This window comes from Heteronotia binoei, chromosome 15, assembly GCF_032191835.1.
Source record: "Heteronotia binoei isolate CCM8104 ecotype False Entrance Well chromosome 15, APGP_CSIRO_Hbin_v1, whole genome shotgun sequence".
Lineage (NCBI taxonomy): Eukaryota > Metazoa > Chordata > Lepidosauria > Squamata > Gekkonidae > Heteronotia > Heteronotia binoei.
Genome location: NC_083237.1, coordinates 62,008,988 through 62,024,862, shown reverse-complemented (window position 1 = coordinate 62,024,862; position 15,875 = coordinate 62,008,988). Strand labels below are relative to the sequence as shown.

Below are 15,875 nucleotides of genomic sequence, written 5' to 3'. Positions count from 1 at the left end.
ATTACGTGATTTGAAGGAAAATGGAGCAGAGCTTGAAGATTTGTCGAAGCAAGAGCTACAAGTCGACTCCCGGGACTTTGGTGCTCTACTGTCTTCCATGAATGCACTCTTTGAGAGCTTTGTCTGTCTCTATGCATTTGTGTATTCTCACCCGTTATCACTCTATTGCACTGTAATATAGTCTTAGCAATTGTTGGTCACTATAACCATTCGTGGTTGTGTATTTATTCATTTACCAGTGACCAGGATTCAAACCACTCCGTAAAAAAGTCTGCCGTGAAAACGTCGTGATGTGACGTCACCCCAGAGTCTAAAACGACTGGTGCTTGCACAGGGGACTACCTTTACCTTTTAGGGTTCCCTCTAAGCTGGGTTAAGAGCCCTGTGGCGCAGAGTGGTAAGGCTGTAGTACTGCAGTCCTCAGCTCTGTTCATGACCTGAGTTCGATCCCCATGGAAGCAGGGTTCAGGTAGACAGCTCAAGGTTGACTCAGCCTTCCATCCTTCCGAGGTTGGTAAAATGAGAACCCAGCTTGCTGGGGGGCGGAAGTGTAGATGACTGGGGAAGGCAATGGCAAACCACCCCGTTAAAAGTCTGCCGTGAAAATGTTGTGAAAGCAACGTCACCCCAGAGTCTAAAACGACTGGTGCTTGCACAGGGGACTACCTTTACCTTTTAGGGTTCCCTCTAAGCTGGGTTAAGAGCCCTGTGGCGCAGAGTGGTAAGGCTGTAGTACTGCAGTCCTAAGCTCTGCTCATGACCTGAGTTCGATCCCTGGTGGAAGCTGGGTTTTCAGTAGGCTTCCCAATCCCCAGGTCCCAGCGGGGGATCCCCCGTTTTTACAGGCTTCTCCCAGCCCCCAGCCAGCTGGCTGGCAGGAGAAGCCCCGCCCCCCACAGTCACCATGTAGTTTTAGAGCTCCTGCAGGTCCGTTTTTAAAATATGTACCTTTAAGGCTGAGCAGGAAGCAGGAAACAGGAAGGGCTTTGGAGAACGGCCCCTCCCTTTGTTTTGCTTTCGTTTTCAGATCAAGTAAAGTTCTGCAGGAACAAGACCCAGTAAGTATTTTTGTGTGAGAGAGAGGGAGGGGGCAGGGGATTCCCTGGTTTGGAGGTCCTCCCCCCCCCTTTAGAAAGTGTGGGTGGGGAGGGAAATGTCTACTGGGCACTCTGTTATTCTCTATGGAGAACAATTCCCATAGGGAATAATGGGGAATTGATCTGCGGGTATTGGGGGCTCTGGGGGGGGGGGCTATGTTTTGAGGTAGAGGCACGATATTTTTAGTATAGCATCTAGTGCCTCTCCCCAAAATACCCCCCAAGTTTCAAAACGATTGGATCAGGGGGTTCAATTCTATGAGCCCCAAAAGATGATGCCCCTATCCTTCATTATTTCCTATGGAAGAAAGGCATTTAAAAAGGTGTGCTGTCCCTTTAAATGTGATGGCCAGAACTCCATTGGAGTTCAATTATGCTTGTCACAGCCTTGCTCCTGGCTCCACCCCCAATGTCTTCTGGCCCCACCCCCAAAGTCTCCTGGCTCCGCCCCCAAAGTCCCCAGATATTTCTTGAATTGGACTTGGCAACCCTAGTTTTCAGGTAGCTGGCTCGAGGTTGACTCAGCCTTCCATCCTTCCAAGGTCGGTAAAATGAGTCCCCAGCTTGCTGGGGAGAAAGTGTGGATGACTGGAGAAGGCAATGGCAAACCACCCCGTAAAAAGTCTGCCGTGAAAATGTTGTGAAAGCAACATCACCCCAGACTCTAAAACGACTGGTGCTTGCACAGGGGACTACCTTTACCTGAAGAGCCCCGTAGCGCAGAGTGGTAAAGCTGCAGTACTGCAGTCCGAGCTCTCTGCTCATGACCTAAGTTCGATCCTGGCAGAAGCTGAGTTCAGGTAGCCGGCTGGAGGCTGACTCATCCTTTCATCCTTCTGAGGTTGGTAAAATGAGTCCCCAGCTTGCTGGGGAGAAAGTGTGGATGACTGGAGAAGGCAATGGCAAACCACCCCGTAAAAAGTCTGCCGTGAAAATGTTGCGAAAGCAACATCACCCCAGAGTCGGAAACGACTGGTGCTTGCACAGGGGACTACCTTTACCTGAAGAGCCCCGTGGCGCAAAGTGGTAAAGCTGCAGCACTGCAGTCCGAGCTCTCTGCTCATGACCTGAGTTCGATCCTGGCAGAAGCTGAGTTCAGGTAGCCGGCTGGAGGTTGGCTCACCCTTCCATCCTTGTGAGGTCGGTCAAATGAGTCCCCAGCTTGCTGAGGGGAAAGCGTAGAGGACTGGGGAAGGCAATGGCAAACCACCCCGTAAAAAGTCTGCCGTGAAAATGTTGCGAAAGCAACATCACCCTAGATTCTAAAACGGCTGGTGCTTGCACAGGGGACTACCTTTCCCTTTCCCTAAGCTGAGTTAGTGTGAGCCAGTTCATAATTCTTTTAGCCTCCAGCTCACACATTTTTTGGCTCAGGCTGGGGGAAGAATGGCCCCAGAGCAAACTAATTTAGGCAGTGGCTCACCCCTTTGAATGCCAGCAGCTCACAAAGCAGCATTTTTGCTCACAAGGCTCTGCAGCTCAGAGGGAGCCTTGCCAGAGACCTCTCCCTGATGGCAGTGATACCACCTGGAGGTTGGCAACAAGCTTCCAAGGGCACCCGCAAGACCAGCGACATTTGTTTCTCCCTGAGCTTCCCCTGCCCCTTCTGCAGCTCCCGTCTCGCTCCAGGAAGACGGTCCTCCAACTCCAAGGGCCTCCTCTTGGCGGACTCCGCCTCTCCCTCTCGTCGGCTCCCCCTGGCCGGAAGTGGCCCTTCTGCCTCGCCCCTCTCGGCTGCCACCGGAAGTGCCCGCCGGAACTTCCGGCCCCCGGCTCTCTTTCGCTCTCTGTGTCTCTCTCGCTCTTCCCGGCTCGGCGGCCGTTGGTTGCGGCAGGGAGGCGACAAGATGGCGGCGGCGGGCGGCGACTGCGACGTGATCATGGCCCCCGCGGCGGCCTCCGTCCCCCACCCGGAGCCGCCGGCGATGTTCGACGAGGACGAGGACGCGGGCGCGCGCAGGTAGAAGCCCCGCCCCGTCGCGAGGGGGGAGGGGGGCCGCAAAGGGAGGGCGTTGCCAATCCCCAGGTGGGGGCGGGGGATCCCCCCTTCAGGGCCATCGGGATGGGGGAGAGGAGGGAAAGGGCTGCTGGGCGCGCGTTATTCCCTGGGGAGACCGCTTTCCATAGGGGATAATGGAGAATCGATTGGGGGGGTGTTGAGGACTGTGGAGGGGCTGGGTTTTTTTTGAGGTAGAGGCACCAGAGTTTCAGTATAGCTATAGTTTTTAGTTGGAGATGCCGGGGATTGAAGCTGGGACCTTCTGCTTACCAAGCAGATGCTCTACCACGGAGCCACCTTCCCTTCCCGTCGACCTGTGAACATGTATGAACATATGAAGCTGCCTTCTACTGAATCAGACTCTGGGTCCATCCAAGTCAGTCTTGTCTACTCAGACTGGCAGCAGCTCTCCTGCTGAGGTTTTTCACACCTATTTGCCTGGACCCTTTTTAGCTGGAGATGCCGGGGATTGAACCTGGGACCTTCTGCTTCCCAAGCAGATGCTCTACCACTGAGCCACAGCCCCATTCGTGGCTCTCCAGGGTCTCCAGCTGAGGTTTTTCACACCTATTTGCCTGGACCCTTTTTAGCTGGAGATGCCGGGGATTGAACCTGGGACTTTCTGCTTCCCAAGCAGATGCTCTACCACTGAGCCACAGCCCCATTCATGGCTCTCCAGGGTCTCCAGCTGAGGTTTTTCACACCTATTTGCCTGGACCCTTTTTAGCTGGAGATGCCGGGGATTGAACCTGGGTTCTTCTGCTTCCCAAGCAGATGCTCTACCACTGAGCCACAGCCCCATTCGTGGCTCTCCAGGGTCTCCAGCTGAGGTTTTTCACACCTATTTGCCTGGACCCTTTTTAGTTGGAGATGCCGGGGATTGAACCTGGGACCTTCTGCTTCCCAAGCAGATGCTCTACCACTGAGCCACCGTCCCTCCCCTTAGACATACGAACCTATGAAGCTGCCTTCTACTGAATCAGACCCTGGGTCCATCCAAGTCAGCCTTGTCTACTCAGACTGGCAGCGGCTCTCCAGGGTCTCAAGCGGAGGTTTTTCACGCCTACTTGCCTGGACCCTTTTTTTTTTGGAGATGCCAGGGATTGAAGCTGGGACCTTCTGCTTACCAAGCAGAGGCTCTACCACTGAGCCACCATCCCTCCCCTTAGACATACAAACCTATGAAGCTGCCTTCTACTGAATCAGACCCTGGGTCCATCCAAGTCAGCCTTGTCTACTCAGACTGGCAGCGGCTCTCCAGGGTCTCCAGCGGAGGTTTTTCACGCCTATTTGCCTGGTCCCTTTTTAGTTGGAGTTGCCAGGGATTGAAGCTGGGACCTTCTGCTTACCAAGCAGAGGCTCTACCACTGAGCCACCATCCCTCCCCTTAGACATATGAACCTATGAAGCTGCCTTCTACTGAATCAGACCCTGGGTCCATCCAAGTCAGTCTTGTCTATTCAGACTGGCAGTGGCTCTCCAGGGTCTCCAGCTGAGATTTTTCACACCTACTTGCCTGGACCCTTTTTTTTTTTGGAGATGCCAGGGATTGAAGCTGGGACCTTCTGCTTACCAAGCAGATGCTCTACCACTGAGCCACCTTCCCTTCCCTTAGACCTGTGAACATGTATGAACATATGAAGCTACCTTCTACTGAATCAGACCCTCAGTCTACTCAGACTGGCAGCAACTCTCCAGGGGCTCAAGCGGAGGTTTTTCACGCCTACTTGCCTGGACCCTTTTTAGTTGGAAATGCCAGGGATTGAACCTGGGACCTTCTGCTTACCAAGCAGATGCTCTACCACTGAGCCACCTTCCCTCCCCTGACTGGCAGTGGCTCTCCAGGCCTCCAGTTGAGGTTTTTCACACCTACTTGCCTGGACCCTTTTGAGTTGGAGATGCCGGGGATTGAACCTGGGACCTTCTGCTTACCAAGCAGCTGCTCTACCACTGAGCCACCTTCCCTCCCCTGACTGGCAGTGGCTCTCCAGTTCTCAAGCTGAGGTTTTTTACGCCTACTTGCCTGGATTCTTTTTAGTTGGAGATGCCGGGGATTGAACCTGGGACCTTCTGTGTACCAAGCAGATGCTCTACCACTGAGCCACCTTCCCTCCCCTTAGACATATGAAGATATGAAGCTGTCTTCTACTGAATCAGACCCTGGGTCCATCAAAGTCAGTATTGTCCACTCAGACTGGCATCGGCTCTCCAGGGTCTCAAACTGGTTTTTCACGCCTATTTGCCTGGACCCTTCTTAGTTGGAGAAGCCGGGGATTGAACCTGGGACCTTCTGCTTAGCAAGCAGATGTTCTACCACTGAGCCACCATCCCTCCCCTTAAATATGACAAGGTACCAGTGATATAAACTTTGCAAATGAACATATGAAGCTGCCTTATATCGAATCAGACCCTGGGTCCATCAAAGTCAGTCTTGTCTACTCAGACTGGCAGCGGCTCTCCAGAGTCTCAAGCGGAGGTTTTTCATGCCTACTTGCCTGGACCCTTTTTAGTTGGAGTTGTCGGGGATTGAACCTGGGACCTTTTGTTTACCAAGCAGATGCTCTACCACTTGAGCCACCATCCCTTCCCATCATCAGAAGTTTGAAAACTGCAAGACGTAAATGCCAGATGCTTGAGGGAGGAAAGGAAGGAAGGAAAATAGATCTTGGAGGAGGGAGAGTTGGGAAGAAAGCAACTTTAAATGCATTCTTCAATCTGCCAGCTGACTTGGCTTGGGATATGCGGCTCCAGAGCTGCAGTTTGGCCACCCCCAGTCTAAGGACATCGAACCTGTGAAGTGACGGGTGCTGGCAGTTGTAAGAAAGGGGGCTCGGTCGTTTTCTGAGATGCTGGGCTTCATGAATGAGGGCACGGAGAGAGCTGAAGTTATTCATGGGTGGGAGCCAGCTGGGTGGAACCCCCCGTTTCAGGGGCAGTGTACCTCTGGAGTAACCGGCATGGAGCACTTTGTGAAGAAAGGGGGGACTGTGTGGAGCCTCCACACTTAGGGGCAGTGTACCTCTGGAGTAACCAACATGGAGCACTTTGTGAAGAAAGGGGGGACTGTGTGGAGCCTCCACACTTAGGGGCAGTGTACCTCTGGAGTAACCGACATGGAGCACTTTGTGAAGAAAGGGGGGACTGTGTGGAGCCTCCACACTTAGGGGCAGTGTACCTCTGGAGTAACCGGCATGGAGCACTTTGTGAAGAAAGGGGGGACTGTGTGGAGCCTCCACACTTAGGGGCAATGGACCTCTGGAGTAACCGACATGGAGCACTTTGTGAAGAAAGGGGGGGACTGTGTGGAGCCTCCACACTTAGGGGCAGTGTACCTCTGGAGTAACCGACATGGAGCACTTTGTGAAGAAAGGGGGGGACTGTGTGGAGCCTCCACACTTAGGGGCAATGTACCTCTGGAGTAACCGACATGGAGCACTTTGTGAAGAAAGGGGGGGACTGTGTGGAGCCTCCACACTTAGGGGCAGTGTACCTCTGGAGTAACCGGCATGGAGCACTTTGTGAAGAAAGGGGGGACTGTGTGGAGCCTCCACACTTAGGGGCAGTGGACCTCTGGAGTAACCGGCATGGAGCACTTTGTGAAGAAAGGGGGGACTGTGTGGAGCCTCCACACTTAGGGGCAATGGACCTCTGGAGTAACTGTCGCTAGGCATGTCACGAGGGAAGGGGAAGCTGTGTGGCCACGGGCGCGCTGGATGTGTGAAGCGATGGGTGCCTGCAGTCCCAGGAAGGGGGGCTTTGGTGGGGAAAGTTATTTCACTAGTTTCCTGAAGTAGTGAGAACTGTAATTTTTCTAAAATATATGCCGAGAAACACAGCAGAGCAACGTGGAGGCCGCGTGAGGGGCAATGCACCTTTGAAGTGACTGATGCTGAGGCTCATATAAGCACATGACTCCAGTACAGCATCTGCTTTGCCGAGGAAATCCTGGATTCCTAGAAAATGAACTAGGTAGGGGGTGATATGATGGACTGCTGCTCGAGACCTACTGCTGTCAGTCAGGACAGGCAAGACTAAACTCGCTATCCCAACGGTCTTGTCTCTGTATAAGGCAAAGTAGGCGTCCAGTAGCACCTTGAAGACCAACAAAGTTTTATTCAGAACGTCAGCTTTCGTGTGCTCGAAGCACACTTCATCAGACGAGGAATCGGGCACAGTGAGCAGAGCTACGTAATAGCTGGTAGGCGGTGGTTTAGAATGCAAAATGGGACAGATTTAAAATCTAACGACAGAATAGTAAAATGAACCAATGGAGCAAACCTTTGATCTGGGCGGCAGGAGCGTGAGAAACTAATTAGAGCAGTAACATGTCGAAATGTGAGAATGTTTGCTGATCACTGTTGTTACAAGCTGGGCCAAAACGAGGGCATTCCTTTCTCAGGCGTTTTTCCCATTCAACTAATTTGCCTTTTGACATGTAACATGCATATAGTTTGCCATTAGAAGAAGAATACATGGAAATATAGTGGAAGATGGGTTTAGTATATGTAATGGGATAAACAGCGCATAACCCTATTTGAGTATGGGAAAAGGAAAGGTCCCCTGTGCAAGCACCAGTCGTTTCCGACTCTGGGGTAACATTGGTTTCACAACATTTTCACGGCAGACTTTTTACGGGATGGTTTGCCATTGCCTTCCCCAGCCATCTACACTTTCCCCCCAGCAAGCTGGGGACTCATTTTACCGACCTCAGAAGGATGGAAGGCTGAGTCAACCTCGAGCCGGCTACTTGAAAACCCAGCTTCCGCTGGGGATGGAGCTCAGGTCATGAGCAGAGCTTAGGACTGCAGTACTGCAGCTTTAACACTCTGTGCCACAATACAGCTAAAAGAGAAATGCATTCTGAATAAAAGTTTGTTGGTCTTAAACAGGGGTGGTCTGAGTGGAGGGTGGAATATAAGTCCAATGTTGTCTTCTTTCTTGTAATCCTTACACTAGGACTGCTGGAAAGGGCCACGAAGCTTGCCTTTCTCACAGTAGTGCTGATCTTATTGCTGAACGGAATTTTTAACCAGGGACTCTTAAGCTCATGTTTTTAATTGCTGGCTTAATGGGGGGGGGGGGGGGTTGCGCAGAGAATATCTGATAACTTTCTTAAGACGGTGGGAGTGATTTTCATAAAACCTCCAAAAATCATCCTCATTTCGTGGGTTGGAACAAAAATCCGCCCTTTTGGTGGGAAGTCGTAGGAAAACGAGCCGAAAGGACGATAGGGACACCTTCCGAACGTATTCCCCTATGGTTCCGTATCGGAAGGACGTGTTTGAGATTTTGATGTGGAGGCTCTTGTGTAGAAATCTTTGCTGGAGACATGGGATTTCTTGCCCATTCCTAGCCTAGCGGCTGGTTGTTTCAGAGCAAGATCAACTGCTCTCTTTTGCATGCGGGAAAAACTGCTAGCTTTAGGGAACTTTGCAGTGACTGATTCAGCGGCTTACGTGGTTGCAATCTCCTTTGCTTCCTTGCCCTCCGGTGGTGGTTATGGGAGGCCTTGTGATAACAGCTCAGCAGTCGGTGACTTGTCTGTGGGCGTGAGCTTCGTGACTTCTGGAAGGTGAGGCTGGTCCCCCGGCTGGCCGAAGGAGAAGGAAGAGGAAGGCTTTGGACTGCTTGTCACTCAGGGAGGAGGTTTTGGATTTTGAGCGCTGCTGTTTCTCAAAATAATACACTTTACTTTGGGTTTTCTGTTCTGTCCTAAAAATGTGCTTACTGCATTTAGAAGAAGAAGAAGATGATATTGGATTTATATCCCGCCCTCCACTCCGAAGAGTCTCAGAGCGGCTCACAATCTCCTTTCCCTTCCTCCCCCACAACTGACACCCTGTGAGGTGGGTGGGGCTGGAGAAGGCTCTCACAGCAGCTGCCCTTTCAAGGACAACCTCTGCCAGAGCTATGGCTGACCCAAGGCCATTCCAGCAGGTGCAAGTGGAGGAGTGGGGAATCGAACCACTACACCAAACTGGATGTAAACTGTTCAGTTTATTATTACAATCATTGACCAGAGCATTTTAGCCATCTAGAACAGGGGCGTCGAACTCATTTGTTTTGAGGCCCTGATCTGACAAAAATGAGACCTTTTTGGGCCACGTCAAGTCAGGTCGGGCCGAGCCATGTCGAGTCAGACCATGTGTGTACCTATTTATAATTAGGTAGTAGAGATATAAACTTTATAAAGGACACAGACAAACACAATTAAATATATATATATTTGCAAAGAAAGCACCTTTAAGACCAATGAGTGCTAATGTTTTAAGCATGTTTGAATATATATATATATGTGTGTGTGTGTGTGTTTGAATTTATATATATATATATATATATATATATATATATATATATATATATATATATATAAAAATTCAAACATGCTTAAAACATTAGCACTCATTGGTCTTAAAGGTGCTTTCTTCGCATTTCTCCCAGGGGATCCAGGGAACTGGGCAAAGGAAGCTCTGGCTCTTTCCTGCCATCCCCGGGGGACGGGGCAGGGGAGGAGCCTCAGCCAATAGAAGGGAGACAGGCTTGGCTAAGTAGCTCTGCTGTGCAATTGAGAGAGCATGGAAAAACACGCTCTGCCTCCTTCCCCACATCCTCCCCAAGGGAGGAGCCTCAGCCAATGGAAAAATAGAGGTTTTGCTCTGTAGCTCCTAAGCAATTGAGCAAGCCTTGCAAAGCAAGCTGTGATGCAGAAGAAAGCAAGAGAGTGGGAGAAGGAAGCAGATGACAGCCAGTTGCTCGGGGGCCTGATAGAAGGGATCTGATCAGGTCGTGAGCAGAGAGTTTGGACTGCAGTACTGCAGCTTTACCTGATTCGGCCTCCAGACTGCATGTTTGACAACCCTGATCTAGAACAACCTTTATAATGCCTCATAAAAAGTCCCACAAAGAATCTGGTGGACCTCTTGATGGCACTTGAGTTGGGGGGGGTTTGGCCACTATGTGACACAGAGTGTTGGACTGGGTGGGCCATTGGCCTGATCCAACATGGCTTCTCTTATGTTCTTATGTTCTTAAAATTTGATGGCTTGAGGGTTATAACAATAAAAAAGAATTTAGAAGATTATTATCTAACCCTTTAAACCGTTTTTAAAAGTCACTTTAAAATTTGTTTAAAAATTTGGCCCATTTGTCTCACTTTTTGTGTTCTTTATAAACCTGGGAACAGAACCTAGCCACCTGTCTTGTTGTTTGGGGGTTCCTATCTGACAGAAGATAATCTAATTTGAGCTTATTTGGTCTGCCAGGGAACCTTTCCAACAGCGGGCTAATAATTTCCCTTCGGCTCACCATATGAAAAGAACAATTAAAGAATCAATTAAAGAATTTCAGGCGGGGAACAGCAACAGAGCCTAAGCGCATAAGGAGTCCCTTATAACAACAGCAATTAAAAAAAAAAAAAACTTAAGAGAAGCCATGTTGGATCAGGCCAATGACCCAGTCCAGCACTCTGTGTCACATAAGAACATAAGAGAAGCCATGTTGGATCAGGCCAATGGCCCATCCAGTCCAACACTCTGTGTCACATAAGAACATAAGAGAAGCCATGTTGGATCAGGCCAATGGCCCATCCAGTCCAGCACTCTGTGTCACATAAGAACATAAGAGAAGCCATGTTGGATCAGGCCAATGGCCCATCCAGTCCAACACTCTGTGTCACATAAGAACATAAGAGAAGCCATGTTGGATCAGGCCAATGGCCCATCCAGTCCAGCACTCTGTGTCACATAAGAACATAAGAGAAGCCATGTTGGATCAGGCCAATGGCCCATCCAGTCCAACACTCTGTGTCACATAAGAACATAAGAGAAGCCATGTTGGATCAGGCCAATGGCCCATCCAGTCTAATACTCTGTGTCACATAAGAACATAAGAGAAGCCATGTTGGATCAGGCCAATGGCCCATCCAGGCCAACACTTGGTGTCACATAAGAACATAAGAGAAGCCCTGTTGGATCAGGCCAATGGCCCATCCAGGCCAACTCTCGGTGTCACACAGTGGCCAAAAAACCCAGGTGCCATCAGGAGTCCATCAGTGGGGCCAGGGCACTAGAAGTCCTCCCACCCTCCCAAGCACTAAGAATACAGAGCATCACTGCCCCAGACAGAGAGTTCCAACAATAAGCAGAACAGGGGGGAAAACATAGGCTCTTGGTGAGTGGCTGCCACTCAAAGTCAACAGTGCAACACTTGGAGGACCTGTGGTCTGACCAGAGGACCAGGAACTGAGTTTTCACCCAAGGCAAAGTAGTTCTGGACAGTCTTCCATTGGTCTAGCTTGTACTGCTGTCCTTGAGGAACTGTTAAGAACCTAAGACGACAACCAGTGGGGCCAGGACGCTGGAAGCCCTCCCGCTGTTGTCCTCCCCAAACACTGAGAATACAGAGCATCACTGTCCCAGACAGGGAATTCCATCTATACCCTGTGGCTAATAGCCCCTGATGGACCTCTGCTCCAGATGCTTATCCAATCCCCTCTTGAAGCTGCCTATGCTTGTAGCCGCCGCCACCTCCTGTGGCAGTGAATTTAGCTAGCCTGCCCTCTAGACAACGGGGCCACTGGCTGGGCTTGTTAACCCTTCCAAAGCTGCTGATCGCAAGGAAGGGAGTTATGCTCCAGGAAACCCTGGGAAATCATGTTAGGAATCAAGAGAGCGATTTGCTTACAGAGGGCTATGTGGCTTGGGGAGGAGGTGGATTGGAATGTGAGTTTCCCTCCTGCAAACTGGAGCTCATTCTGCCAAAGCGGCAGGAAGCCTGAGTTGGTGACCTGCAGATGGAGGCCTCAGAGCTGACACGCTCTGCTTCCCTCTCACAGGGATTGCGCCTTTTCCTTCCAGGTGCCAGCACAAGGCAACGATGTCTTTGGGAGCACCGATTCTGAGACGGGGGGGTGGGGGGAGAGAGCTGTCTGTCCCCCAGTAGCTGAAAATACACTCTTTGTTTTATCCTTGAGAGGGCAACCGCTGTAAGAGCCAGTTTGGTGTAGCGGTTAAGTGCGCGGACTCTGGGAGAACCAGGTTTGATTCCCCACTCCTCTTGCAGCTGCTGGAATGGCCTTGGGTCAGCCATAGCCCTCACACTGTCCTTGAAAGGGCAGCTTCTGTGAGAGCCAGTTTGATGTAGCAGTTAAGTGCGCGGACTCTTCTCTGGGAGAACTGGGTTTGATTCCCCACTCCACTTGCAGCTGCTGGAATGGCCTTGGGTCAGCCATAGCCCTCACACTGTCCTTGAAAGGGCAGCTTCTGTGAGAGCCAGTTCGGTGTAGCGGTTAAGTGAGCGGACTGTTCTCTGGGAGAACCGGGTTTGATTCCCCACTCCTCCACTTGCAGCTGCTGGAATGGCCTCGTGTCAGCCATAGCTCTGGCAGAGTTGTCCTTGAAAGGGCAGCTTCTGAGAGGGCTCCCCTTGGTTGGGGATGGATTCTCCAGGGGAACGGATCTCTGTCACCTGGAGATGGGTCATCATCCCAGGAGATCTCCAGCCATCGTTTGGAGGTTTGGCAAAATAAGGGGAAAACATGGTGAGGTTGAAAGCCTAGAGGTAACCGTGTCAAAAATAACTGTTTGCTGTAATAATCTGTAACATTTGCTGTAATAATTTCTAACGTGCTATACTGTTATGCCAATGAGAGCCAGTTTGGTGTAGTGGTTAAGTGAGCGGACTCTTCTCTGGGAGAACCGGGTTTGATTCCCCACTCCTCCACTTGCAGCTGCTGGAATGGCCCTGGGTCAGCCATGGCTCTCGCAGGAGTTGTCCTTGAAAGGGCAGCTGCTGTAAGAGCTCTCTCAGCCCCACCCACCTCACAGAGTGTCTGTTGTGGGGGGGGGAGGTAAAGGAGATTGTAATCGCTCTGAGATATAGGGTATAGGGCGGGATATAAATCCAATCTCTTCTTCTTCTGCATTCCGTTGCGTCAAGGCTCTGTCAGCGCGAAGACCAATATCGATGATCCCTGGAAAACCACTTAACTCACCGTTATCGGTCTTTCCTTGACTGGACGCGGACGGGTGATGGCTGGGTTGACATGAACACATGGAGCTGCCTTATACCAAATCAGAACCTCAGTCTATCAGGGTCAGCCCTGTCTACTTAGACTGGTAGCGGCTCTGCAGGGTCTCCGGCTGAGGTCTTTCACATCACCAACTGCCTGGTCCTTTTTCAGCGGAGACGGCAGGGACCGAACTGTGCTTGTTTATTAGTTTATACCAGGGGTGGCCAAACTGTGGCTCGGGAGCTGCGTGCAGCTCTTTCGCACGTATCGTGTGACTCTTGAAGCCCACACTGCCCCGTTGGCCAGCTTAGAGAAGGCATTGTTTCTTTAAATCGCTTCTCCAAGCCAGTGGATGACTTGGGGAAGGCATTTAAAGTTAAAGTTGCTTTCTTTCCACTTCTCCCTCCTCCATTTATTTGCCTCCCTTCCTTGCGGCCCTCAAGCATCTGATGTTTGTGTCTTGCGCTCTCAAACATCTGACGTTTATTCTGCACGGCTCTAACGTAAAGCAAGTCTGGCCACCCCTGATTTATAACCTGCCTCTTTTCCCAGTGGGAGCCCCAAGTGGCCTACGCAGTTCTCCTCTCCTCAGTTTTATCCTGACCCCGACCCTGTGAGGTAGGCTAGGCAGAGGGGGTGTAAACCAGGGGCGTTGAACTCATTTGTTATTGACGGCTGGATCTGACATAAATGAGACCTTGTCAAGCCGGGCCATGTGTGTCATAAAATTTAATGACAGGTAGCAGAGATACAAACTTTATAAAGGACACAAACAAAATTAAAGATTTTTAAAAAAAACTTAAAATAAAATATGCTTAAAACATATTTTATTTAACCGTTTCTGATAACGGACAGCTCTTGCTCTGAATTATTGCATCAAAAACTGGGGACAATGTCTGCGCTGTAGCAATCTTGAGTATGCTGTTCAGGTGCGGGTCTGCGAGTTGCAAACCTACTTTTGATTTATTGGCATTCATTCCAGAAATCTCACGGTCAGTGCTTTGAGCCTAAGACCCAGGGGGGAAACAAGAAATGGCTGGGTATTTTGAGCTTTTGTACGTAAAGTGCTTCATGCGCTGGTCAGCCAATTGAAAAAATAGAGGCTTCGCTCTATAGCTCCCGTGCGATTGAGCAAGCCTGGCAAAGCAAGCTGTTATGCAGAAGGAAGCAAGAGAGAGAGAGAGAAGGAAGCAGATGACAGTGAGTTGCTTGCGGGCTGATAGGAGCCCTCTGGGGGCCTGATCCAGTCCTCAGGCTGCATGTTTGACACCCCTGGGGTAAACAGATCCAAGATCCCCCCAGCAAGTTTCCACAATGCAGTCAGGCTTTGGACCAGAGTCTCCGACACTCCAGTCCCTCTGTCCCCCTGGCTGACTGCCATCCCGGGCAACAGGTCCAGGTTGCATTGTGAAGACACAGAAAATCCTTGGCAGGCTGCGAAACCTGGGAAAGGTGCCCTGGAGAAAGTCAGTTTGAAAACCACAGCGGCGGGGAGGGCCGCAGCTTCGAGCGCACCTGTCGACAACCCGCAAGCGCCACGGTCACGTTGCCAGCCTTGACCGCGGCGGCTGTGGCCAGCCGCCGTACCTGTCAGACCGTTTTGTTTCCTGAGAATGGCGAACTGCCAATTATGTAAATTGAATAGCAGGTTCGCAGTCCCTTCAAAACACTCAGCCGCTGCTAGCGAGAACAGCCGGCTGCAAAATGAGCATTTCCCAATCTGCCAGGGGCGCTCAGCGCTTCTGGCTGCGCGTTGGTCACTGGTAATAGACATAATGAAAGGACAGAATTGGGAACAGAGCACTCTGCCAGCACCCTGCGCTTCCCCAATTATCCGTGTCTGGCTGGGCTAGATGGGTGTGAGGGCGAAGCAGCCCTGACACACACACACACACCCCGCAGGGTTAATGTGAATAGTTAATGGGGTTGTTCCATCCTGCAGGTGTCGCTAATTGGTCTTTCCTCCTGCACAGCCCTTATCCCCTTCAGGGCCAGAGCTGGAAATGTGGTAATTAGCTTCTCGTGAGAAACTGTGACCGACAGGATGGGAAGGGGAGGAATTAAGGGTGACGAGGTCATTTTCTAGAGGGTTCCAGCAAGAATACGTCCTGTTTGGGCATCACCATCACCTGATTCTGCTTGGCCAAAAACTGAGCTAAGAGCCCAGAGGGGGCTAGTTTGGATTCTGATGGACGGAAGGTCTGGACCAGGGGTGGCCAAACTGCTCAGGAGCCACACGTGGCTCTTTCACACAGCCAGTGGCTTGGAGAATTCATTTGAAGTTAAAGTTGCTTTCTTTCCACATCTCCCTCCCACCCCATCTTCCTTCCTTCCTCCTTCCTTCCTTCCTTCCTTCCTTCCTTCCTTCCTTCTTCCTTCCTTCCTTCCTTCCTTCCTTCTCCTTCCTTCCTTCCTTCTTCCTTCCCTCCCTCCTTCCCTCCCTCCTTCCCTCCCTCCTTCCTCCTTCCTTCCTTCCCTCCTTCCTTCCTTCCCACCTTCCTTCCTCCTTCCTTCCTTCCTTCCCTCCCTCCCTCCTTCCTTCCTTCCTTCCTTCCTTCCTTCCTTCCTTCCTTCCTTCCTTCCTTCCTTCCTTCCATCCTTCCCCTCCTCCTTCCCTCCTTCCTTCCTTCCTTCCTTCCCTCCTTCCTCCTCCTTCCTTCCTTCCCTCCCTCTTCCTTCCTTCTTCCTTCCTTCCTTCCTTCCTTCCTTCCTTCCCTTCCTTCCTTCCTTCCTTCCTTCCTTCCTTCCTTCCTTCCTTCCTTCCTTCCTT

The 15,875-nt window shown here is 51.0% G+C and overlaps 1 protein-coding gene and 1 non-coding gene across 2 annotated transcripts in view; one reads left to right on the top strand and one right to left on the bottom strand.

Annotated features, from left to right (window-relative positions):
- The first annotated feature begins 2,862 nt into the window (after positions 1-2,862).
- The window catches only part of DNAJC7 (DnaJ heat shock protein family (Hsp40) member C7), a 70,410-nt gene continuing 57,397 nt past the window's right edge, over positions 2,863-15,875 (top strand). The window contains 1 exon segment of the mRNA XM_060255982.1: positions 2,863-3,057. Within this exon segment, the coding sequence (XP_060111965.1) occupies positions 2,945-3,057 (113 nt within the window). The 5' untranslated portion in view covers positions 2,863-2,944.
- On the bottom strand, positions 5,356-5,427 carry TRNAS-GCU (transfer RNA serine (anticodon GCU)). Its single transcript has one exon. It is a non-coding gene; the product is annotated as a tRNA-Ser (tRNA).